The sequence below is a fragment of the Scyliorhinus torazame genome, chromosome 13 (genome assembly GCF_047496885.1).
Source record: "Scyliorhinus torazame isolate Kashiwa2021f chromosome 13, sScyTor2.1, whole genome shotgun sequence".
NCBI lineage: Eukaryota > Metazoa > Chordata > Chondrichthyes > Carcharhiniformes > Scyliorhinidae > Scyliorhinus > Scyliorhinus torazame.
The window spans coordinates 193,959,880-193,986,456 of record NC_092719.1 but is presented as its reverse complement, the minus strand read 5'-3'; the positions used below and the strand labels follow the sequence as shown (position 1 = coordinate 193,986,456).

The window sequence follows — 26,577 nt, the reverse complement described above, 5'->3', positions numbered from 1 at the left end:
TCGCATGGTCAGCATTCCAGACCCTGAAGGTTAAACCACCTATCCTGCCATCCAACTGTCAACTCATTGACTATAATGGCAACGTCATCCCCGCCACGGGGTCGTGCCAGCTCGAAGTGACACACAAATCACGTAAAGCCACACTACCATTCGAAATCGTGGGCTCCTCAAAGGACTCTCTGCTAGGCGCACAGGCGTGCAAAATCCTCCACCTCGTTCGGCGTGTACACTCTCTCTCTCCAGAAGGCACGTCCAGTTTCCCAGATGCAGACTTTAGGGCGCAGCACAACTCAATCCTCACGCACAACAAGGATGTTTTCGAGGGCATGGCCACACTGCCCTACACGTACAAAATCCGGCCTAAACAGGATGCCACCCCGGTAGTTCACGCACCTCGCAGGGTCCCAGCACCCCTCAAGGACCGCCTCAAGCAGCAGCTGCAGGACCTTCAGGACCAAGGAGTGTTTTCCCGGGCAACGGAGCCGACTCCATAGGTCAGCTCCATGGTGTGCGTCAAGAAGCCTTCCGGCGAGCTCCGGATCTGTATAGACCCGAAAGACTTAAATCGCAACATAATGAGGGAACACTACCCCATACCCAAACGTGAGGAGATCACGTGTGAGATGGCTCAGGCAAAAATATTCACCAAGCTTGATGCCTCAAAGGGCTTCTGGCAGATTCAATTGGATCAGTCCAGCAGGAAGCTGTGCACTTTCAACACTCCATTTGGCAGATACTGCTACAATAGGATGCCAATTGGCATCATATCGGCCTTGAAGTGTTCCATCGCATCATGGAACAGATGATGGAGAGCATCGAAGGGGTGCGCATCTATGTAGACGACGTCATTATTTGGTCCACCACACCGCAGGAACACATCAGTCGCCGCTAGCGCGTCTTTAAACGGTTACGGGACCAGGGCCTGCGTCTTAACCGAGCCAAATGCTCTTTTGGACAAACCGAGCTGAAGTTCCTGGGGGACCACATCTCCCAGTTGGGGGTGCGGCTGGATGCCGACAAGGTGGCAGCCATCACGGCCATGCAGAAGCCCACAGACAAGAAGGCGGTGCTACATTTTCTCGGAATGGTCAACTTCCTAGGGAAGTTCATTCCCAACCTAGCTTTGACGAATGTGATATAAAATAGTTACTTTAGAGATACTAGTTAATGTAATGTAGAAATAAGCCACTTTGATTCTGGCAGTTAGGGACAAAGGGGTTTGAGACCGCATGGAAAAAGCAGGAAGAGGTGTGTCTATGAGAGTGATGCTGTATTGATAGGGGCCAGAGAAAGGGATTGGAAGTGAGCCAATCAGAATAGATCGAACAGGTCAGGAGGGACATAGGCTGACCTATGTCCGTCGAGTATGTGAAACTTGATACCATTTGAATTGATTTTGCAGAGATCCCTTTGTCTTTTAGTTCAGTCGTTTTCTGGGGTGTAAGAGGCTGGATGTCTCTTACGTTTCTGTAAGATGATTTAAGCTTGCAAGCTAAATAAATAACTTCTTTTTACGTGCGAATCCATCTCAACTTTTATTGAGGCCAGACTGACAGAGAAAGAAATTTGGGGATCAACAGTTTCCCACACTACAGCTCTCCGGCACCTTGTCAGGAAGACAACTGAATTCCAGTGGCTTCCCACCCACCAGCGTGAAATGGAGGAGCTCAAGGTCAAGCTCACCACCGCCCCGGTACTGGCGTTTTTCGATCCTGCAAGGGAGACGAAAATCTCGACTGACGCCAGCCAGTCCGGCATTGGGGCGGTCCTCCTGCAACGGGATGACGCCTCATCATGGGCCCTAGTCGCCTAAGCGTCACGGGCCATGACCCCCACAGAGCAGCGCTATGCGCAGATTGAAAAGGAGTGCCTAGGCCTGTTGACTGGCGTTGACAAGTTCCACGACTATGTGTATGGCCTTCCCCAGTTCACCGTGGAGACTGACCATCGCCCGCTGGTTGACATCATTCAAAAGGACCTCAACGATATGACCCCTCGCCTCCAGCACATTCTGCTCAAACTCCGGAGGTACGACTTTCAACTTGTCTGCACCCCGGGTAAGGACCTCATCATAGCAGACGCTCTGTCCAGGGCAGTCAACACACCGTCCGACCCTGAGGGGTTCATTTGCCAAGTCGACGCACATGTAGCTTTCACTTTTGCCAATCTGACAACCACTGATGCACGCCTGGCCCACATTCGACGCGAGATTGCGACCGATCCCCTTCTGCAACGTGTGATGCGCCACATGACGGATGGGTGGCTCAAGGGACAATGCCCACAGTTTTACAACGTTTGGGATGACTTGGCAGTCGTTGATGGTGTCCTCCTGAAGCTGGATCGCATCGTGATCCCACACAGTATGCACCGGCTTGTTTTAGAACAACTGCACGAAGGCCATCTCGGCATTGAGAAGTGCTGGTGGAGGGCCCGAGAGGCTGTGTACTGGCCGGGAATAAGTGAGGAACACTGTGCTCAATTGCCCCACCTGTCAGCGGTTTCAGCCGGCACAACCCCGTGAGACCCTTCAGCCCCATGAGTTGGTCACGTCCCCCTGGTCGAAGGTGGGCGTGGATCTGTTCCATGCGCTCGGCAGGGACTACATCATCATCATCGACTACCTTTCCAGCTATCTGAGGTCATACGCCTGCACGACACCACGTCATCGGTTGTCATCCGGGCCTGCAAAGGGACCTTTGCTCGCCAAGGCATTCCGCTCACCGTGATGTCAGACAATGGCCCCTGCTTTGCGAGTCTTCCTTCGCCAGCTCATACAACTTCACACACGTGACGTCCAGTCCTCTGCATCCTCAGTCGAACGGCAAAGCAGAAAAGGGTATCCAGATCGTTAAAAGGATCCTCTGCAAGGCTGCTGATGCAGGATCTGACTTCTGCCTCGCCTTGCTGGCCTATCGCTCGGCCCCACTGTCCACGGGCCGATCGCCGGCCCAGCTGCTTATGGGTTGCACTCTCAGGACCACTGTGCCATCCATTCACGTCCCAGACCTCGACCATGCTCCAGTACTTCGGCGGATGCAGCAACAGCGTGAGCAACAAAAGGCGACACATGATGCTCGGGCGACTGATCTTCCTGCTCTGGCGCCTGGAGATAATGTCCGCATACACCTTCCGGAGGGCGGCTGGTCGACAACCGCTGAGGTTCTCTGACAGATAGCTCCCCGCTCGTTCCTGGTTCGTCTGCCTGATGGCTCTATTTGCCACCGCAATCGGTGCGCCCTTCGTCTGGTTCCGCGCTCGCTACGTGATCCTGCACCGGTGTCACGCCCTCCTGTTGTCCCTGCAATGGACATTGTTGACCTTCCAGACACCCTGCATCCTCCTCACTCGACCGCACCCCGGTCCGTTCCTCAGCCGGTGGATCCTGACCCACCCTTGAGGCGGTCAACCCGAATTTGTTGCCCACCTGAGACTTAATTCATGAACCTTTTCATATTGGACTCACTGACTTGTTCTGACATACTGGGCGAAATTCTCCATTATCGGCGGAAAGTCCGCCGATCGGCGCAAAAAACGGCGCAAATCCCACTTGCGTCACGTCATAAAAATGGGACGATAGTATCCGGCCCGAAATGGGCTAGCAGCGACGTAACGGGATCCGCACTTGCGCAGTGGTTCACACCGTGCAGCGTCATACGCGCTGCACGGAGTGACGGCTCATAAGGCCGCGCAGCTCCCCCCCACCCGACCGCAACACCCGACCGCAACACCCGACTGGATGGCTGCCCGTCGCTCAGCCCCGAGGTTCGAGTCACGCGATGTGGAGGCGCTCCTGGACGCGGTGGAGCAGAGGAGGGACACCCTGTATCCCGGGCACGGCCGCAGAGTTGCCCCACGCCACAGCCGGTGTCTGTGGAGGGAAGTGGCAGAGGCCGTCACCGCTGTGGCCCTGACACCGCGGACAGGCACCCAGTGCCACAAGAAGGTGAACGACCTCGTCAGAGCAGGCAGGGTGAGCCTCCCATATCCCCCCTCCCCCATATCCCCCCTCCCCCATATCCCCCCTCCCCCATATCCCGCCTCCCACATATCCCCCCTCCCCCATATCCCCCCTCCCCCATATTCCCCCTCCCCCATATCCCCCATATCCCCCCTCCCCCATATCCCCCCTCCCCCATATCCCCCCTCCCCCATATCCCCCCCTCCCCCATATCCCCAAGTGAATCCAGCCCTAACCTTAACCTCTGCAATGCACGCGCAACCGATGGCGTGCATTCATATACCTGCCTAACACTGTTGCCTTTTACCCCTGCCACCACCCCCCCCCCCCCCACAGGAGAAGCGCGCACACAACAATAGGGAGCATGTGAGGACTGGAGGAGGGCCCGCTGATGAGAGGCCACTGACCGTACACGAGGAAAGGGCCTTGGAACTGGCTGGCGGACCTGAGGACCGGGAGGTTGCTGATGCAGAGGTCGGGGGCCCACGAGCAAGTGAGCCACCAACAGCCCATCCCCATATCCCCCCTCCCCTATATCCCCCTCCCCCGTATCACCTGATCACTGCCTGATGTCTAACCATGCATGCTTCATTGTGTATCGCAGGACCAAACGTCCAGGCACCCATCCCCGCAGATGCACACCGCCCGCAGGATGCCCCTCGGAGACCACAGGAGACGGAGAGACCCGCACCCTCCAGCATGCGACGCCCGCAGGATGCCCCTCGGAGACCACGGGAGACGGAGAGACCCGCACCCTCCAGCATGCGACGCCCGCAGGATGCCCCTCGGCGACCACGGGAGACGGAGAGACCCGGACCCTCCAGCACGCGACGCCCGCAGGATGCCCCTCGCACACCACGGGAGACGGAGAGACCTGGAGCAACAGGGAGACGACACCCCCGTCACGTGCGGGAGCGACCACCCAGCGATGAGGGGGGCAGCCACAGGCCCCCGTCACATCCGAGCCAGGACACCACTACCCAGGACACCACTATCCAGGACACCCCTACCCGGGACAGCACTACCCGGGACACCACTACCCAGGACACCCCTACCCGGGACAGCACTACCCGGGACAGCACTACCCGGGACAGCACTACCCAGGACACCCCTACCCGGGAAGACGAAATACCGGACAGTGACTCAGAGTGGATGGGTGGAGATGAACCCCCACCCCAAAGTGCCATGGAGTCAGAGTGGGACGAAGAGCACGACACAACGCCACTGCTGTCACCAACACCCTCCACCATCGCAGAAACACTCACCACGGTTGGGCACTTTAGTGATGAGGCGTCTGGTACACTCACTGGTGCGCACAACACAGCCGTCCCGGTACAGCAGGTGGAGGTAGGAGCAGCAGAGGGACCGGGCGGTCGGAGGGCAGCCCAGGCCAAGCGAACATCTGCCGCCCAGATGGATCCCGGGTTCCTGCAGTTACCACACCCACACATAGATCCGATGCAACCACCGACACGGAGACGAGCGAATAGGGTGACGGGTGGCTTGCGGCGGCTGCGGTCGCAGGTGGAGGAGTCCACCCGCGTCCAGGAGCTGGGAGTGGTCCCGGTCATGCGTGCCACCCAGGCTGACACCGCACGGGTGGCGTCCGCGGTGGAGGCAATGGGTGCGACGGTGTCAGACATGGGGAACGGTTTGCGAGGCCTGGGGCCTTCCGTGCAGGCGGCGTCTGTGGCCCAGGAAATGGCTGCCCTCTCACAGGAGGCCATGAGCCAGTGCCAGCGCCAGATGGCAGAGGCGCTCAACGCCATAGCCCAGTCTCAGCAGGCCATGGCCCAGTCTCAGCAGGCCATAGCCCAGTCTCTGCAGGCCATGGCCCAGTCTCTGCAGGCCATGGCCCAGTCTCAGCAGGCCATCGCTGAGGGCATCGGCGCCAGTGGCCATGTGCGAGCCGGCGTCGCACTGTCACAGACAGGGTTTGACAACCCCCTGGGCTCCATGGCTGCAAACCTGCAGACCCCTGTCGATACCAGCACGGGCCTCCAGGACTGGCAGCGCCAGATGTCGGGGGCGCGTCGGATGGCCAGTCCGTTCGCATCCCCCACCCATGTAGAGGCCTGGGGGCCATCGGGCACCCCGAGGGAGGAGGAGGTGGTGTGATCCTTCCCGGCTCCCTCTGTAGGGGAGTTCCCGGTACACCGCGACACCTCGGACTCCCCCCCTTCCGTCCCAGGTGCATCGGGTGGGCAACGGGCAGGACAGGCTGGCAGCTCGCCATCCCAGTCGCCCGGGCCGCAGCCTGGCCCATCTAGGCCAGGACGCCCCAGGAAACGGCCGCCAAAGTGATCCAGTGTCAGAGGGCAGGAATCACAGGAGTCCACCTCCAGTTCTGCTGTACCGTCTGGGGAACCACGTAGACGTAGTCAAAGGGCCCGTAAGGCCAAACAGTTAGACACTGAGTAAGTTGGCACGGGTGCAGGGCACAGATGAGTTTTAGGGGCTAGGGCACGTGCATGAACTCCTTTGATTATTAAAGTCAATGTTACACCTACCGAAGCTGCCTTTGTGCTCTGTCCAAAGTGTGCGGGCGTGTCATGTACGTTGAGCGCAAGTGTGTGTGTGACGGGTGGTCTTACCTCAGCCCCAGGTGAGTCTGCCCCCTTCCCCCTGGGCCGCCATCAACATCCCCCGGGCAGAGGACGGGACCGTGCGCTGCAGTGTCACAGCCGCATGCAGGGATGGTCCGGGTGGATGGTGGTACTGTGGCCATGGGTCAGACATAGTCCAACGATGTAGAGCCAGGAGCTCATCGGAGGGCGGGTTGTCATCATCCTCCATGGCCTGCGATAGACACGCGTCCACCCGCAACTGGGTGAGCCCGGCCCGTTGTGCCGCCGGTGGATCGGCAATTGGGGGAGGGGGGGTGGTGTGCATGCGGGTGGGGTGTGTGGGGTTGGGGAGGGGGGTGAGGGTGCTGGGTGGGTGGATGGGTGGGGGGTGTGGGTGGTCGGCTGTTGCCATGGTGTGCGGTCTGTGGCCATACTACCCGATTCCCACGCCCATCTAGTCAGTGAAGCGGGCGTCTATCAGTCTGTCCCGTGCCCGCTGGGCCAGCTGGTAACGGTGGACAGCCACCCGCCTGTGTCTACCCCGTCTGCCCTGACCATTGCCCCCATCCCCCTCATTTGGGGAGGACTGGGCCTCTTCCTGCTGCTCCTCCACTCCGCCCTCCTCTGCCTGCGGCACATCGCCCCTCTGCTGGGCTATGTTGTGCAGGACGCAGCACACCACAATGATGCGGCCGACCCTATCTGACCGATACTGGAGGGCGCCCCCAGAGAGGTCCAGGCACCTGAAACGCATCTTCAGCACGCCAAAGCACCTCTCGATCACTCCCCTTGTCGTTACATGGGCATCACTGTAGCGGTTCTCCGCCTCATTGCGTGGCCTCCGTATAGGCGTCATCAGCCACGATCGCAATGGGTAGCCCCTGTCGCCCAGCAACCAGCCCCTCAGCCGGGGATGGCGTCCCTCGTACATGCCGGGGATGGATGACCGCGACAACACGAATGAGTCGTGTACACTGCCTGGGTGACGGGCGCAGACGTGCAGGATCATCATGCGGTGGTCGCAGACCACCTGTACGTTCATCGAATAGGTCCCTTTCCTATTGGTGAACACGGCCCTGTTATCTGCAGGTGGCCGCACGGCGACGTGCATCCCATCGATCGCGCCCTGGACCATGGGGAACCCGGCAACGGCAGAGAAGCCCACGGCCCGGGCATCTTGGCTGGCCCGGTCCACGGGGAAGCGGATGTAGCGGTGCGCCATGGCATAAAGGGCATCTGTCACTGCCCGGATGCACCGATGCACCGATGTCTGCGATATGCCGGACAGGTCCCCATTCGGTGCCTGGAATGACCCCGTTGCATAAAAGTTCAGGGCCACCGTAACCTTGACGGACACGGGGAGAGGGTGTCCCCCGCCAGTGCCACGCGGTGACAGGTGTGCCAGCAGGTGGCAGATGTGTGCCACGGTTTCCCGGCTCATCCGGAGTCTCCTCCTGCATTCCCGGTCCGTGAGGTCCTGGTATGACTGCCGGGGCCGGTACACACGGGGCGCCCTCGGGTGCCTCCGTTGCCGTGGGGCCGCGACGTCCTCCTCCCCCTCCTCGTCCTGTCGGTCAGGTGTCCCTCCAGCCTGGGCGGCTGCCGCCTGCCCCTCTGCGGCAGCCTGCGCCGCCTCTCTGGCACGCTCCTCCTCCTCCTCCTCCTCATCCAGGGCAACATAGACATGAGCGGCTGCCACCACGGCGGCCAACATCGCTGGATGGTCTGAAAACATGACGGCCTGGTGGGGGGGAGGGGAACGACGACATGTCATCATTGCCCATATCCCCTCCTCCCCCCAGCCAGGTGGCATGGACCGCATGGGTCCAACTGTTGGAGGCTGGCACCTGGCCAGGTGGACCAACTCATTTGCCCTCCCATCACCCACCCCGGCACGGACCCCCTCCCCAACCTCCACCCCAGCACGGACCCCCCCCCAACCCCCAACCTCCACCCCGGCACGGACCCCCCCCCAACCTCCACCCCGGCACGGACCCCCTCCCCAACCCCCAACCTCCACCCCAGCACGGACCCCCCCAACCCCCAACCTCCACCCCGGCACGGACCCCCTCCCCAACCTCCACCCCAGCACGGACCCCCCCCCAACCCCCAACCTCCACCCCGGCACGGACCCCCTCCCCAACCTCCACCCCAGCACGGACCCCCCCAACCCCCAACCTCCACCCCAGCACGGACCCCCCCCCAACCTCCACCCCGGCACGGACCCCCTCCCCAACCCCCAACCTCCACCCCAGCACGGACCCCCCCCAACCCCCAACCTCCACCCCGGCACGGACCCCCTCCCCAACCTCCACCCCAGCACGGACCCCCCCCCCAACCTCCACCCCGGCACGGACCCCCTCCCCAACCCCCACCCCAGCACGGACCCCCCCCAACCCCCAACCTCCACCCCAGCACGGACCCCCTCCCGGCACTCCCCCGGAGCCCAGCCTACTCTAACCACCCCCCCCGCCCCCCCCCCCCCCCGCCGCACACACACACACAAGTCGAGACACACCTCTCCTCACGCAATCAGTCTGCGGCCACGCCATTTCCTGCCCAGAGCCAACCCCCCAGGCCGTCACTCACCTCCACGCTGGTCGGCGTGAGCCTGGAGCACCGGGTCACGCCGATGAAAAGGAGGTTTGATTCACGTCGACGTGAACGGTCATCACGTCAACGGGACTTCGGCCCATCCGGAAGGGAGAATATCGGAAGGCCGAAAATCGGCTGCCTTGCGCAGACCCGTGACATTCTCCACGGCAGCGGCGCCATTAACGCCCCGCCGACTTTTCTCCCTTCGGAGACTTCGGCGGGGGCGGGGATGGGATTCACGGCGGCCAACGGCCATTCTCCGACCCCGGCGGGGGGTCGGAGAATGACGCCCACTGTTTTTGACTTTTTGCCATACTGTTTAAGACTTTGTTATTGTTTGTTAATGACATTGATTTAGTTCTTGGTGTAACATAGTTAGTTTCTGCACCTGGTACCTTCCTGTTGATATAGTATAGCCACATGTACATATTGTTGTAAATATTGCACACACATGATTAGATGCACTCACCACACTTCTCTATTTATTATCATGTAGGCACATATTCTTTGCGAAAAGGGGGGATGTCATGATATTTAGATCAGCATATCATGGTGCAATCAAACACACACTGATGGACATGCAGTAGGACCAACCAACACACACACAACATCGCAGCCAATCACCAGTGAGAGCACACGCACTATAAAAACAGGGGACACTACAGTTCCCGCTCATTCCAGCAGCAGCCAGCTCAGAGCACCGAGCTCAGAGCCTGCCATTCAGACATTCACCATGTGCTGAGTGCCTCACCCAGATATTAATAGGACAGGGTCCACAGATTAGCTGGTAATGCACGTACCCAAGTTAGCAGTGTGCTGTTATAGTTAAGTAGTAAATAAAATTGAGTTACACCATCCCCAGCCGTGTTGGATCGTTTGTACACCAGAACACCCAACACGACAGTAGTGTCCTTGCTATTGTACGCTTACTGGCTGCTATTTTACGGCTTCTCCCATCAGCGGGATCTTCTGGTACCCCCAAAGTCAATGGAGTTTTGGATGGCATGAATGAAATGAAATGAAAATCGCTTATTGTCACAAGTGTGACAAAATCGCTTATTGTCTTCAATACAGTTACTGTGAAAAGCCCCTAGTCGCCACATTCCGGCGCCTGTTCGGGGAGGCTGGTACGGGAATTGAACCGTGCTGCTGGCCTGCCTTGGTCTGCTTTAAAAGCCAGCGATTTAGCCCAGTGTGCTAAACCAGCATTTTGTGGTTCCATCCTCATCACGATAGAGCTATAAAATTCCACCCACTGTGTCAGAAACGTTGGATAGAGAAAATGAGTGTCCTGTAGGGAGAGAGACAGAGCAGCTGCTGTGACCAGCAGAAAGAAAAAGGTTGAATTCACTGTTGGCTAATGGACAGAATGCGGGTGAGATGACGTTCTCTGGTCAAAGAGCTGGAACTTGGAAATAAAAGGATAGATTTGTCCTAAATAAAAGCAAGTTATTGCAGATGTTGGAATCTGAAACCAAAGAGAAAATGCTGGAAAATCTCAGCAGGTCTGGCAGCATCTGGACTCAAAACGTTTGCTATTTTCTCTTCCTACAGATGCTGCCAGACCTGCTGAGATTTTCCAGCTTTTGCACTTTGGATAAATTTGTCCTGTTGGGGACAAGGAAGGAATCATCGGAGTGAGGTTCTGGATTTCTCACAGACTGAGGGAAAGGGTCACTGGATGTTACCACTAAGCGAAATAGTGAGCCTATTGGATGTGAAAGTAATCTTGCAGTGGGTCCTGTAAAGATTGTAATTCTGCAGAAAGCATGCGGTAATGTATAAATGCAGGTTGAATTCATTGGTTGTGTGAAGAAACTAATAAGGAATATCTTTTCTCTATTTAGTGTATCATTTGTTTACTAAATGATGATTAGTTAATGTTGATTTTAGTTTATTTCCTATAGTAAATGTCTTAAAATGTGAAATCTTGTTGTGCGATTCCTTTAAGTCAATCACTGGGAATTCAAATCTTACTTTAAATCTTACCAACCTCTATGTGGATCATAATATCAGACAGACTGGCAGGTATATTTTGGATGGCAGTACCACTTAACCAGATGCGGAATACGTTTTTTTGGTGCAGTTTCCTACAAGCCTAATAAATGAAGATATATGGTGTACTGCTAATAGGTTAAATTGTGTGTGTGTGTGTGGGGGGGGGGGGGGGGGGGGGGGATGCTGCCTTTGAATCAGGAGGGCGTGGTTTCGTAATCCCACTCCAGAGAATTGAATGCAAAATCTCGGCTGACACTCCAGTGTAGTAGTGAGAGAGTGCTGCACTGTCCGAGGTGCCATCTTTTGGATGAGATGCTAAAAGCAAGGTCCTGTCTGCCCAGTAAGGTGGATGTAAAATATCTCATGATACGCTTTAAAGAGGATCTTGGGAGCTGACCCTGGTGTCCCGGCTAATATTTATACCCCAATCAACAACACTAAAAAAGACAGGGGTCGGGATTCTTCCCTACCCGGCGGGGCGGGGGGTCTCGGCGGGATGGAGTGGCGTGAACCACACCGGCGTCAGGCCGCCCAAAATGTACACGGCCCCTCCAGGACGTTGGAGCCCGCTCGCGCCGCCTAGTCCTGCCGGGAAGAAAGGTGGTTTGATTCGCGCCGGTGGGACAGCAGCGGGACTTCGGCCCATCGCGGGCCGGAGAATCGCCGGGGGGGGGCTTGCGGATCGGCGCGATTCTCGCCCCCGCCGAATATCCGGTGCTGGAGAATTCGGCAACCGGCGGGGGTTGGATTCACGCCAGCCCCCGGCGATTCTCCGACCCAGCGGGGGGTCGGAGAATCCCGCCCAGGATATCTACTCATTATTACATTGCTGTTTGTGGGACCTTGTTGTACAAAATGTGGCTGACAATTTTACATTACAGCAGTGACTCCATTTAGCACAGTGGGCTAAACAGCTGGCTTGTAACATAGAACATTACAGCGTACACGCCCTTCGGCCCTCGATGTTGCGCCGACCTGTGAACCACTCTAAAGCCCATCTACACTATTCCCTTATCATCCATATGTTTATCTAATGACCATTTAAATGCCCTTAATGCTGGTGAGTCCACTACTGTTGCATTATAGGAAGGATCTGTATCTGTATCCTATATCTGTCTCCCCCCAATTTAAAGCTATGTCCCCGCGTGCTAGACATCACCATCTGAGAAAAAAGCTCTCACTGTCCACCCTATCTAATTCTCTGATCATCTTGTATGCCTCAATTAAGTCACCGCTTAACATTCTTCTCTCTAACGAAAACAGCCTCAAGTCCCTCAGCCTTTCCTGATAAGTTCTTCCCTCCATACCAGGCAACATTCTGGTTAATCTCCTCTATACCCTTTCCAATGCTTCCACATCCTTCCTATAATGCAGCGACCAGAATTGCACGCAATACTCCAAATGCGGCCGCACCAGAGTTTTGTACAGCTGCAACATGACCTCATGGCTCTGAAACTCAATCCCTCTACCAATAAAAGCTAACACACCGTACGCCTTCTTAACAACCCTCTCAACCTGGGTGGCAACTTTCAGAGATCTATGTACATGGACACCGAGATATCTCTGCTCATCCACACTGCCAAGAATCTTACCATTAGCCCAGTACTCTGTCTTCCTGTTATTCCTTCCAAAATGAATCACCTCACACTTTTCTGCATTAAACTCCATTTGCACCTCTCAGCCCAGCTCTGCAGCTTATCTATGTCCCTCTGTAACTTGTAACATCCTTCCGCACTGTCCGCAACTCCACCAACTTTAGTGTAATCTGCAAATGTACTCACCCATCCTTCTACGCCGTCCTCCAGGTCATTTATAAAAATGACAAACAGCAGTGGCCCCAAAACAGATCCTTGTGGAACACCACTAGTAACTGGACTCCAGTCTGAACATTTCCCATCAACCACCACCCTTTGTCTTCTTCCAGCTAGCCAATTTCTGATCCAAACTGCTAAACCACCCTGAATCCCATGCCTCCGTATTTTCTCCAATAGCCTACCGTGGGGGACCTTATCAAATGCTTCACTGAAATCCATATACACCACATCAACTGCTTTACCCTTGTCCACCTGTTTGGTCACCTTCTCAAAGAACTCAATAAGGTTTGTGAGGCACGAAACCTTGTTGACTATCTCTAATCAAATTATTCCTTTCCAGATGATTATACATCCTATCTCTTATAAACCTTTCCAAGACTTTGCCCACAACAGAAGCAAGGCTCACTGGTCTATAGTTACCAGGGTTGTCTCTACTCCCCTTCTTAAACAAGGGGACAACATTTACCGTCCTCCAGTCTTCTGGCACTATTCCTGTTGACAATGATGACATAAAGATCAAAGCCAAAGGCTCAGCAATCTCCTCCCTAGCTTCCCAGAGAATCCTAGGACAAATCCCATCCGGCCCAGAGGACTTATCTATTTTCACACTTTCCAGAATTGCTATCACCTCCTCCTTATGAACCTGAAGCCCTTCTAGTCTAGTAGCCTGAATCTCAGTGTTCTCCTCGACAACATTGTCTTTTTCCTGTGTGAATACTGACAAAAAATATTCATTCAGCACCTCTCCTATCACCTCGGATTCCACGCACAACTTCCCACTACTGTCCTTGACTGGCCCTACTCTTACCCTAGTCATTCTTTTATTCCTGACATATCAATAGAAAGCTTTAGGGTTATCTTTGATCCTACCTGCCAAAGACTTCTCATGTCCCCTCCTGGCTCTTCTTGACTGGAAGCCAGTATCCAGTGGCGTACCACAGGGATCTGTGCTGGGCTCCTATTATTCGCCATTTATATAAATTACTTAGATGACTACCTGGATCAGTAAATTTGCGGATGACACAATGATAGGCCCAATTTTTACCAGTGAGGCTCAGAGTCTTGGGTTACAGGAAGATATAGTCGGGATGGTCAAATGGGCAGAAAAGTGGCAGAAGGAATTTAATCGTGAAAAGTGTGATGTGTTAAACTTTGGAAGGAGCAATTTGACAAGGAAATATTCAATGAATGGCACCACACTGGGAAGTCCTGAGGAACAAAGAGACCTTTGCGTGTTTGTAAATAAAAGGGCAGGTTAATAGGGTGGTGAAAAAGGCATATGGTACTCTTGCCTTTATTAATTGTGGCATAGATTACAAAAGCCAAGTGCTGGCAAATGGGATTAGGATTGGCAGATCAGTACCTTTCATACGGTGGTGCAGACTCAATGGGACGAAGGACTTTTTCTGCTCTATATTTTTCTGTGATTCTGTGTTTAAACACCATACCAACACTCAACTTGAGTGAAGTACTTAAGGAAGCTAGCCAATTTTACACAGTTTCAGTCAGATTTTGGAAAAGGAGGGGAGGAAATCAATTGATGTCATAAGTAACAGGGAGCAGAGAGTAGAGTTAAATGGTTCTTTTTCGGATTGGAAAGCAGTAACTAGGGGAGTGCCACAGGAATCAGTGCAGGGGTCCTCAACTATTTACAACCTATATCAATAACTTAATGATGGGATAAAATGTATGGTAGTTAAATTTGCTGATGACACCGCGATAGGTAGGAAAGTAAATTGGTAAGAAGAGGCAAAGAAGCTACAAAGCGATAGAGACAGGTAAAGTCAGTGGGCAAAAAACTTAGTGTACGATGTGGGAAAATGTGAACTTGTTTTCGTTGGTAGGTAGCTCTACAGGGCTTGGTGAGACCAAATCTGGGGTTATATATTCAATCCTTATTTTTAAAAATATACAATTATGTTGGAAGCAGTTCAGAGTAGATTCACTCCACTCATTCTAGGAATGAAAGGCTTACCATATGCTTGGGACTATACCCATTGGAGCTAAGAAGAATGAGAGGTAATCTTATTAAAACATATAAGACCCCGAGGGTACTTGATAGGGTAGATGCTGAGAGGATGTTTCCTCTTAGTAGGGAAACTTGAATCAGGGGACACAGTTTAAGAATAAGGGGTCTGTCTCCCTTTTAAGATGGAGCAGAGGGGAAATCCTTTCTCTCAGAGAGTTATTATTATGTGAAATTCTTTCCTCCAGAAAGCTGTGGAGGCTGTGGCATTCAATATATTCAAGGTTAGGTTGGATAGATCTTTGATTACAAGGGAGTCAAGGAGTTGGGTGTAAACAAGAAAGTGGTGTTGAGACCACAGCCAGATCTGCCATGATCATATTGAATGGTGAATCAGCCTCGAAGGGCTGAATGGCCTATTCCTGCTCCTAAATCCTATGCTGCCAACATCACTAAAGCAGATCATCTAGAGAAGCATGGTGACACAGTTATTAGCAATGTTGTCTCAAGGTGCTGAGGACCCGGGTTTGATCCCGGTCCCGGGTCCCTGTCCATGTGGAGTTTACACATTCTCCCTGTGTCTGCATGGGTCTCAATCTCACAATCCACAGATGGGCAGGGTAGGTGGATTGGCCATGCTAAATTGCCCCTTAATTGGAAAAATTATCTGGTCATTATCAGATTGTTGTTTGTGGGATCTTGCCATGGAAATTGGCTCTTGCTTTTCCTTCATTAGAAGGGTGACTACGTGCCAGTACCTAACTGGCTCCAAAGTTTTTTGGGATGGCTTGAGGTTATGAAAAGCACTGTATAATTTCAATACATTTCTTTCAAACCATTTTCCCTGTTTGAATTTATACACTTTGCTTTGACTTTTCCGACAACAGATATATTTCATAGTCGTACCTGAGCAGTAGGTTCCATTTCCAGTGTAACCAGCAGAACAGAAGCAGGAGGCCAGAGAGCCTGGTGACCCTGGAAGGCAACTAAAACACACAGACACTCAGCTTATTTTTTTATTGTCAGTTTTCACATGTTACTTTATTTATGGCTTTTCACCACTGATGGCAGTGATTTTATCGAGGTATTTTGGAATGCTGTGTTGTGTTTCTATTGTTCAGTACCAGGAAGTGCACTATGTGTGGGAGATATCCTGGAAATGTAACCCATAATATGACCAGATGTTTCACCCATCATCATGATGTCGTACAAACATTTTGAGAATGTTACCTCATTGCTGCCTCAGCAATGAATTAACATCTGCATAAATTCAAAACCTGGGCCCCTGTTCCAACATTCATAAAAACAATAACACTGGAATTGCAGCTATTTGCATCATTCCAACAAGAGCCGAGCTGTAAGGAAAACTGAAGTTAGGTTTGTTTCACTTACTTGGCATTGGGATGGCAAGTGTCATTGCAGTTATCATTTAGAATTCCTGTAAAAGAGAAATACTGGATTATTAAGTCATAATTCATTTTTGTTTCTGGAAAGTGAGGGGCAATTTGTAAAACTGCATATTAAACTATTTCTTTCTTATAAAAGTGTAACAAGTGTCTATAGAAGAGGCACATAATTTGGAATTTTACGTTTGGTTTCACCCAAAGCTTCCATAAATAGAATGAAAAATTAGCGCTTCTGTTGGTTTACAGAATCCATGGATTATACAAGTGCAGACCTGATGAATATAAATCTGTTTATCATTTTAATTTGGGTAAAGGTTCCCACGATCTAAAATGAGAACATTTTTTTTAAAAAATAAATAAAATTTGAGTGTTTCGCAAATATGATGAGAACAATCACAAAAACAGCACAAAAAATATAACATTAACCAGTGCACTATGAAAAAGAGCTAGTCATTGACTAGTAAAGTAGCGATTAAACATTGATCCGTAGGGTAAAAAAACATATGGGGGGAAATTCACAGCAGAAGATCCCAGTAATCCCATTAAAGCTGAGGTCACAATTAGTCTGAACATGATAACAAATCCACACAAATGTAATGTCCAGCACCAAATGGATTAGCGCCCAAATTAAAAACTCTCAATCTTTCAGTGATTGTCAGGCATAAAAACAAGTGTGTTTTAAACAACCATCTGAAACACAGCAAGCTGACGTCACATGTTTTCTCACCATGTCTAAAAACCATACCAAATCAGAATTCCTTTCAGATAAGAATATTGCAAATATACTCAGACACTCTGTTCAATACATATACTTTTTTTGAGTTAAGGCTTAGAATATTTTCCTCACCTATAGCACAATTTGTACCTCTCCACCCTTTGAAACAGTCACAATTTCCATCACCATCTAGTCCATCGTTGCATTTCCCATTTACGCACTTGCATTCTAAACACACAAATAATAATGCTGTTAATCAAAGTGTAAAAGTGTTAAAGGAAGAAAACAACACGCAGATGTAGGTTGATAATCCATGACAAGATCCTGAATGGCTATACTGTCAAATGAGGCATTCAACAGTCATCAGACACTTTTTCCCGGGAATGGAGGAAAGAACTAGGGGAACTCATTGGCCAAAATTTTCCAACCATTCCTGCCAGCAGGATCTTCTGGTCCCGCCGACGGCGAACCCCTGCTGGAGAATCCTCGCTGACAACGGTGGGATCAGGTGACCCTGCTGCCGGCCAATGGTAGGCTGCCTCCGCTGCCGCAGAACACTCCACAGGGGTTGTGAAAAATCCCGCTCACAATGTGGATCCCTGACATACCTCCTAGCAACCACTTATAGAGCCGTATATGTATCTGTGAGCAAATCACCTCTCTATCCCCTGAAGAGTGAATAGTATGTGGTTGAGAAAGAACTAAAAAAAAAAGATTAAAATATCATTAACCAATATCACAAAACCAGGTACTAATATGGTGAAGACTCAGCAAAAGTTATTGCAAAATTATGTATAAGGTTAGTGCAACACTACCTGTTAATATAAAACAAATAAAAAGTGTATATTGTACAAGGTAAAATATTATCGTAATAATAGGAATGGCTGCTCGTGGTACATTGTCTACACTCAGAAAGAACATTTGTCCTTCCAATGAGCTAAACAGAAACATTCTTGCTCAAAATTGTTTTCCAAGGTAACCCAGTGGACAATGTAGCCTTGTCTACCTGTGAGTGGCCAAATAAAATGGAAACATTCTAACTGAATTCAAAATTCTAGCCCAATCTACAAGAAAATAGAAATACGACAGAATAGAAATAAAATAGGTTAAAAAAAAAGAACTTAACACTTGTATTTCTGTAAAACCTTATGCTTATTCCGGTGAGAATATATCATGGTACCTATTGATGTTGATAGCTTTAAGCAGTCTGAGATCAGGTTACAATACTCAGATGCACATATTGTAAGACTTGCATCAAGCGACACATCTTAGAAAATCAATAATATTGTCTCCTGTACTAATCCAGTCATAGTTTAAAGTTTGTATTGTCCATACCATTTTCACAATGTGTTCCGTATCTACCAGCTTCGCACGTTTCACAGGCAGTGCCTTGAAATCCTTCCTGACACAGGCACTCTCCAGTTCCATTAATATTATCTTGACAGATGCCGAAATTGGAGCACCAAGCATCTGGCTTGCCAGGACACATCTGGCACTTTGGTCCAAAATATCCTAAACAGCATTCTGATGTCTAAAACAACCAAAAAGAGGGATGAGGTGCTGAATCAGGAATTTCTTGAGAAACAGTACAATCAGATCATGTGTTGAATCTTGCATTTATGAGGGACAACTCTGAAAGTTTGCCCATAAAATATTGTACTTACTTGCACGCATGAAGCTACATCAGTGGAACTAAAATGGAATTTAATGGGGAGCCAATGAGCATTCTGTTTATTACATTCAGAATAGTTTATCTTCTACAGTACTTGCTTTATTATAAAGCCAAAAAATTGGAGATAACTGTTGCCATCTGTCAAACGCCATCTTGTGAGCAGAGCAAATACTTACACAGTTTCCAGGCCAAGCATGTGTGATAAAATATTTATTTCCTATAGAAAAGGAAGACTCACACACACACTAATTGGTTTTCCATTTTCCATCTCCTACACATGAATTCATTCTGCAGCGTGCTTTGTTTGTTTTCTATTTTGTTCACAACTAAGAAAGCAACTCAATTCGTCAACTGAATATACAATTTTACAAAGGGACCAATGTGGTAGTACCAGGTATTGCAGTACCTAAGAGGCTGATGACCATTGGTTAGACCCAGGAGTCTACCATTGGCTGTTGTTACGTAGCTCCGCTCTGACAGGCGGAGTATAAGAAACGGTGCCGTCCCAGCAGCCTTCACTTTCTGTACCGAAGCTGCTGGGGAACAGGTTCTAGTAGATTAAAGTCTTCAGTTATGAAATCACTTCGTCTTGAGTGTAATTGATCGCGCATCAATTTAATCTACTAGACTTAAGCTGGAAGGATGGATCTCTGAATCAAACCGGAGTGCCTTCAACTCAGCCCCCACGCGGAGAACTCGGCTGCAATATTTAAACACTGGCTGGCATGCTTTAAAGGCTACCTCGAGACGGCCGGAGGCACCTTCTCAGAAGGACAGAAAATGCATCTCCTGCGCTCAAGGGTCAGCCTGGGATCTCCACCCTTATTGAGGAGGCGGAGAACTATGATGCCGCGATCGAACTGTTAGAAGGACATTATATCCGCCCTGTAAATCAGGTCTACGCATGTCACCTGCTTGCAACTAGACAGTAAAGCTCCGGGGAATTGTTGGAAGATTTCTACCGGGCGCTACTGGTGCTGGGTCGAAACTGTGGCTGCCCGCAAGTTTCGGGGAGCGAGCACACGGAACTTTTAATCAGGGATGCTTTCGTAGCAGGTATGAGCTCCTCAGATATCCGCCAGATAGACTCCTAGAAAGAGACACCCTGGGACTTAGAGAGGCCCTGGCAGGGTCCATGGACGTTGCCTACAAAAACGTGCAGTCCTAAGCGCCCGACCGCGCGGCGGCCCCCTGGGCTGCGTGGCACCCCACTGCGGCAGCCCCACAGACCTTCCCCCTGACCCCGCAGGCCTGCGCTACGAGACGGCCCGCTACGCCACCGGGCCCCGCTGTTTCTTCTGTTGGCAGGCGAATCATTCCCACCCACGCTGCCCGGCCCGCACCGCTGCCTGCAAAGGATGCGGCAAGAAGGGCCACTTTGTGGGGGTCTGCCAGGCCCGTGCCGTGGCCGCGGACTCCAGTGACTCCGGACTGCCGCGGCAACCCCCCTTCAGGCCCCGACTGGCCAGCGCTCACCGCCACCCCCCTATCCTAGGGCCACGTGTGACCCATGGGCGCAGCCACCTTGCCCCCCGGACACCACGCCGGACGGGTGGGCACCGCCATTTTGTCCATCGCCGTCGCCATCTTGTTCATCCCCGGACACCATGTGCGACCCATGGGTGACGCCATCTTGGATGGGGCCCCAGGCCCCCAGCACAGCTGGCTACACGCTGCCCAATCAGAACTCGCAACTGCTTCATCTGGCCTTGGTGACACTGGACCAAAGACGACCCCGGACACTCGCAACAGCTACAACGACGGTCTTCATCAACGGCAATGGCCACAAGACGTCTTGCCTGATTCAGCCGCAACAAAGCAGACATTGCAAAGGCCACAATGCGCGCCATCGACGAGTCCCTCCCCTTCCAGGTCGAGAGCGATGCGTCCGACGTAGCTCTAGCGGCTACCCTCAACCAAGCGGGCAGGCCGGTGGCTTTCTTCTCCCGTACCCTCCATGCTTCTTAAATTCAACATTCCTCGGTCGAAAAAGAGGCACAAGCCATAGTAGAAGCTGTGAGACATTGGAGGCATTACCTGGCCGGCAGGAGATTCACTCTCCTCACGGACCAACGGTCGGTTGCCTTCATGTTCGATAATGCACAGCGGGGCAAGTTTAAAAACGACAAGATCTTGCGGTGGAGGATAGAACTCTCCACCTTCAACTATGAGATCTTGTACCGTCCAGGGAAGCTAAACGAGCCTCCTAATGCTCTGTCCCGCGGCACTTGTGCCACTGCACAAGTGGACCGCCTCCGAGCCCTCCACGAGGACATCTGCCACCCGGGGGTCACTCATTTCTTCCACTTCATCAAGACCTGCAACCTGCCCTACTCCATCGAGGAGGTCAGGACAGTCACCAGGGACTGCCAAATCTGCGTAGAGTGCAAACCGCACTTCTACCAGCCAGAGAGGGCGCACCTGATCCTTCCCATCCTTTGAACGCCTCAGTATGGATTTCAAAGGCCCCCTCCCCTCCACCGACAGCAACACGTATTTCCTGAACGTGACTGACGAGTACTCCCGGTTCCCATTCGCCATCCCCTGCCCAGACATGACCACAACCACCGTCATCAAGGCCGCCCAGGGTATCTTTACACTGTTCGGTTTCCCCGCGTACATACACAGTGATAGGGGGGTCCTCCTTTATGAGTGACGAACCGCGTCAATTCCTGCTCAGCAAGGGCATCGCCTCGAGCAGGACGACCAGTTACAACCACCGGGGAAACGGACAGGTGGAGAGGGAGAACGGAACGGTCTGGAAGACTGTTCTACTGGCCCTACGGTCCAGGAATCTCCCAGTCTCCTGCTGGCACGAAGTTCTCCTGATGGCCCTCCACGCCATCCGGTCGCTGCTCTGTACAACCACAAATCAGACACTTCATGAACGTCTCCTTGTTTTCCCCAGGAAGTCCTCCTCCGGGACCTCGCTCCCAACCTGGCAACGACACCCGGACCCATCCTGCTTCGGAAGCACGTGCGGGCGCACAAGTCGGACCCGTTGGTCGAGAGTGTCCACCTGCTGCGCGCTAACCCCCAGTACGCCTACGTGGCGTTCCCTGACGGCCGGCAAGATACAGTCTCCCTTCAGGACCTGGCGCCCGCCGGAACCCCACGCGCACCCGAACCATTACCCCCACCCCCACCCCCCCACAGCAGTGGGAGGTGTCAGTACTCCTGCTGCTCCTGCCTAGGCCCGCCCACCTATCGACGCCCCCTACAGGCCCCCCCCCCCCCGTCAACCATTTGCCCCAACAGCACCGCCTAGGGGTGACAAAGCTGCCAGGGAGGCCGAAACCACGCTCCCGGAGTCGCAACCACCGGGACCCCCACCAGAATCACCACCGAAGTCCAGACGCTCCAGAAGGACGACCAGGCCACCCGATCGACTGATTGCTTCGCTGTGACTTTAACTGTGAACGAACACTTTGTAAATATCCTCGACAGCACGGTACCTTCATACCTGATCATACCATGTTAAAGGTGACTGTTACCACTGGCCACCAGCCCCGCCGGACTCTTTTTTAACAGGGGGTGAATGTGGTAGTACCAGGTATTGCAGTACCTAAGAGGCTGATGACCATTGGTTAGACCCAGGAGTCTACCATTGGCTGTTGTTACGTAGCTCCGCCCTGACAGGCGGAGTATAAGAAACGGTGCTGTCCCAGCAGCCTTCACTTTCTGTCCCGAAGCTACTGGGGAACAAGTTCTAGTGGATTAAAGCCTTCAGTTATGAAATCACTTCGTCTTGAGTGTAATTGATCGCGCATCAACCAAGAACCTAAAGATTATGAATTCTGCTGCTGGAAATTCCAGTCACGCACAATTTCAACTGTCTTTGTTGTGTGAGTATTTCATTGGTGCCAGTCCTGTATTAGTTCTCTTTCTTCGAGTAGCATATCAAAACATTCTGTCGATATTGGGGGATGGTTAAAGGCCAGACCTGATGCCTTTTCGGCTGCAATTATAAAGTAAGTGGCAAAGAAAGGGAGAGGTTTTCTAAATGTATACAAGACTACTTTCTGCGTTAGTTTACAATAAGAAATAAAACATTGCTAGTTCTACTTTTGGAAAATAAAAATGGTACAATGAGGTACATATAAATGTAGGGGAACATTTATATACTGCCATAAGCATAAATAAATCTGGACTTTGACATCAAGAGCACAATATCCTAAATATGGAGGTGACCTCTGAATGGCCAAATTGGATTGCAGTTTTGAATCTGTCTGAAGCATCCAGGCATTGTGGCCCAATGGGGATAAAGGTTCTGTTTAGAGTAGGATTAAGCCACAAAGGTTAGAAGGGTTCATGGATGATTTCCATTGCACTCAGTTATTTTAAGTCAGCTAGGGAAATGCTTTGTCTTTTAATTATTATACTTCTGGGGCGAAATTCTCCCCCAACGGCGCGATGTCCGCCGACTGGCGCCAAACACGGCGCCAATCAGACGGGCATCGCGCCGGCCCAAAGGTGCGGAATGCTCCGCATCTTTGGCGGCCTAGCCCCAACATTGAGGGGCTAGGCCGACGCCGGCGGGATTTCCGCTTCGTCAGCTGGCGGAAATGGCGTTTGTTGCCCCGCCAGCTGGCGCGGAAATGCGGCGCATGCGCGGGAGCGTCAGCGGCCGCTGACAGTTTCCCGGCGCATGTGCGGGAGCGTCAGCGTCCGCTGTCAGTTTCCCGTGCATGCGCAGCGGGGAGAGTCTCTTCCGCCTCCGCCATGGTGGAGGCCGTAGCGGAGGCGGAAGGGAAAGAGTGCCCCCACGGCACAGGCCCGCCCGCGGATCGGTGGGCCCCGATCGCGGGCCAGGCCACCGTGGGGGCACCTCCGGGGTCAGATTGCCCCGCGCCCCCCCCCCCCCCCCCCAGGACCCAGTAGCCCACCCACGCCGCCTGGTCCCGCCGGTAAATACCAGGTTTGATTTACGCCGGCGGGACAGGCAATTTCTGGGCGGGACTTTGGCCCATCCGGGCCGGAGAATCCAGCGGGGGGTCCGCCAACCGGCGCGGCCCGATTCCCGCCCCCGCCCAATCTCCGGTACCGGAGACTTCGGCGGGGACGGGGGCGGGATTCACGGCGGCCTACGGCCATTCTCCGACCCGGCGGGGGGTCGGAGAATGATTCCCCTGATATTGAAATTACTTATTCAAACATTTAAAAATCTGTATATATCAATAAAAATGGAAGAGCTAGTGATGCATGAGGTTGCACTGGCTCTTCAATTAATGAAAAGGATTGGATTCAGTCCACTGTGCAAACGTGATTTGCGAAAGTTACCAGGGAACATGTGGATAATGGATAGTCAGAAGAACTGTGGGACAGCACGGTAGCATTGTGGAGAGCACAATTGCTTCACAGCTCCAGGGTCCCAGGTTCGATTCTGGCTTGGGTCACTGTCTGTGCGGAGTCTGCACATCCTCCCCGTGTGTGCGTGGGTTTCCTCCGGGTGCTCCGGTTTCCTCCCACAGTCCAAAGATGTGCAGGTTAGGTGGATTGGCCCTTAGTGTCCAAAATTGCCCTTCGTGTTGGGTGGAGTTACTGGGTTGTAGGGATAGGGTGGAGGTGTTGGCCTTGGGTGGGGTTCTCTTTCCAAGAGCCAGTGCAGACTCGATGGGCCGAATGGCCTCCTTCTGCACTGTAAATTCTATGATAATCTATGATAATCTATGAAACTAGCGCTGATGTCAGGAGTGTCATGATATACACCAGTATATCATGGTGCAGATACACACACACTGATGGACACACAGCAAGACAAATCACCACACACAACACCGCAGCCAATCACCAGTTAGAGCACACTCACTATAAAGACAGGGGGCATCAGAGGTCCCGCTCATTCGGGATGCAGCCTCCTACAAGGACAGAGCTTACAGCTTACAGCACAGGTCCTCACCATGTGCTGAGTGTATAGACTGGTTTGGACAGGCATAGGTCTTTAGTTTAATCTAACATCGAGGTAACCCACAGTGAAAGTATGTTCAACAGTTTCTAACTTAATAAAATCGTGTTGCACTATTTTAAGTGTTGGTGGCCTGTATGTGTTCCACGGATCCAGAACACCCAACACATCAAGGAGGATTTTCTTTTTCACAGAGGATTTCTGGCTTTTGGAATATGTTATTGACAGTGAATGAAGATTTGCTGCAAGCCTTCAAAAGGAAACCGGGTGAGTTCTGCACTGTGGCCAGCATCATAGGATAGGCTGGGGCACAGGACAATAATTCTCTCAGTCACTGAGGTCTCTTGAAACCTATGTGATCATCACTGCATATTAAGGATGAATTTTATTTCTCTCTGAATTGACCTGAGGTTAAATATTTGTATTTTTGCTTCTTACAAGAGGAGATTACATGGTTACTGGGAGTTGAGTAAGGGCAGCAATTAAGATCATGGTGTTAAGTTGCAGCATGATAGTGTGGGGCAGGCTTGATGGACCTGCTATTCTTTTCCTCATCATCATTTTAGTATGTTTTTATATTCCTAATTGGACATTCATTACAAACAAATGTCAAAATACTGCAGGGAATTTCCAACTGAATGGTGGAGGAGGGACAACAGAAATCAGCCAATTTCCCAATCTTGATTCCTATCCAGTAACAACTGCTTAGTGCTTGCATGTAAATACAGGATGAGGGTAGGATAGGACTCCACTAAGATCGCTACCACAGTGAAATAACAAACAAACACACACACAGGACCAGATTTTCATAGAACTGGGAAGACTTTGCAGACCTTTAGAAGTGGCGGGTTGGGCCCTAATGCAGAAGCCTCTCCCCCATTTCCGACAAATCCAGTTTTTATCAATAGGGGAAAGAGAGTGGGGCAGGTAGTTACACAGGAGGGAAACCTCAGCAGGACTGTGGTAAACCACTGTTACACCTTTATTAGGTGATGTATGGTAGGACCTGTACTACAGGTTCGCCGGTAGTCCCTGCCTGCTGGCTCTGCCCAGTAGGCGGAGTATAAATATGCGTGTCCTCCATTCAGCAGCCATTTCGTCAGCTGCTGTGGGGAGGCCACACATCTTAGAGCAATAAAGCCTCAGTTGTATCCAACTCTAGTCTTTGTTCAATTGATCGTGCATCAATTTATTGCTCTAAGATTTTCTAAAAGATGGACCTCCGTATCAAGCCAGATAGCTTGCAGCTGGATCCGCAATCAAGCGACGCCAAAAAGGACTTTAATCACTGGCTAGCTTGCTTCGAGGTGTATATCAACTCAGCGACCACCCCTGTTCCGGAGGCCCAGAAGATACAGATCCTGTACTCAAGGTTGAGCTCCAACGTGTTTCCACTGATCCAGGACGCCCCGAACTACGCCGACGCCATGGCGCTCCTCAAACAAAACTACGCACAGAAGACGAACACGCTCTTCGCCAGGCATGTACTCGCCACTCGCTCTGAACTCCCTGGTGAGTCCATAGAAGACTTCTGGCAGGCCCTAATCCCACTCGTCCGGGACTGTGACTGTCAGGCCGTTACGGCCACTGAACATTCGTACCTCCTTATGCGGGACGTGTTTGTTGCGGGGATTGGGTCAGACCTCATATGCCAAAGACTGTTAGAAGGGGCCACGCTCGATCTAGCTGAGACAAAGGAGCTTGCACTCTCTATGGCGTCGCCACGCGCAACAGTCAGGCCTACACCCCCAGCTGCGCGGCCCACCCCTCCTACTCATCGTGGACCCCACAGACTGGCCTTACCCAGCCAGTACGCCTGCGCCACGTGCCAGCACGCGCACCCCGGGGGTCCCCGATGTTACTTCTGCAGCCGGCAGAAGCACCCTCGCCAACGCTGCCCGGCCCGCGCGGCCCTTTGCAAGACTTGCAGCAAAAAGGGGCACTTTGCCGCGGTGTGCCAGGCCCGCGCAGTCGCCGCTAT

At 52.2% G+C, this 26,577-nt stretch overlaps 1 protein-coding gene across 1 annotated transcript in view; it reads right to left on the bottom strand.

Annotated features, from left to right (window-relative positions):
• stab1 (stabilin 1) overlaps positions 1 to 26,577 on the bottom strand; it is a 416,947-nt gene that overhangs the window by 99,355 nt on the left and 291,015 nt on the right. Inside the window, exons 38-41 of the mRNA XM_072472659.1 lie at positions 18,355 to 18,550; positions 17,152 to 17,247; positions 16,291 to 16,336; positions 15,805 to 15,884 (exon numbers count right to left, since the gene is read on the bottom strand). Coding sequence (XP_072328760.1) covers positions 15,805 to 15,884; positions 16,291 to 16,336; positions 17,152 to 17,247; positions 18,355 to 18,550 — 418 coding nt within the window. The remainder of the gene's footprint in view (positions 1 to 15,804; positions 15,885 to 16,290; positions 16,337 to 17,151; positions 17,248 to 18,354; positions 18,551 to 26,577) is intronic.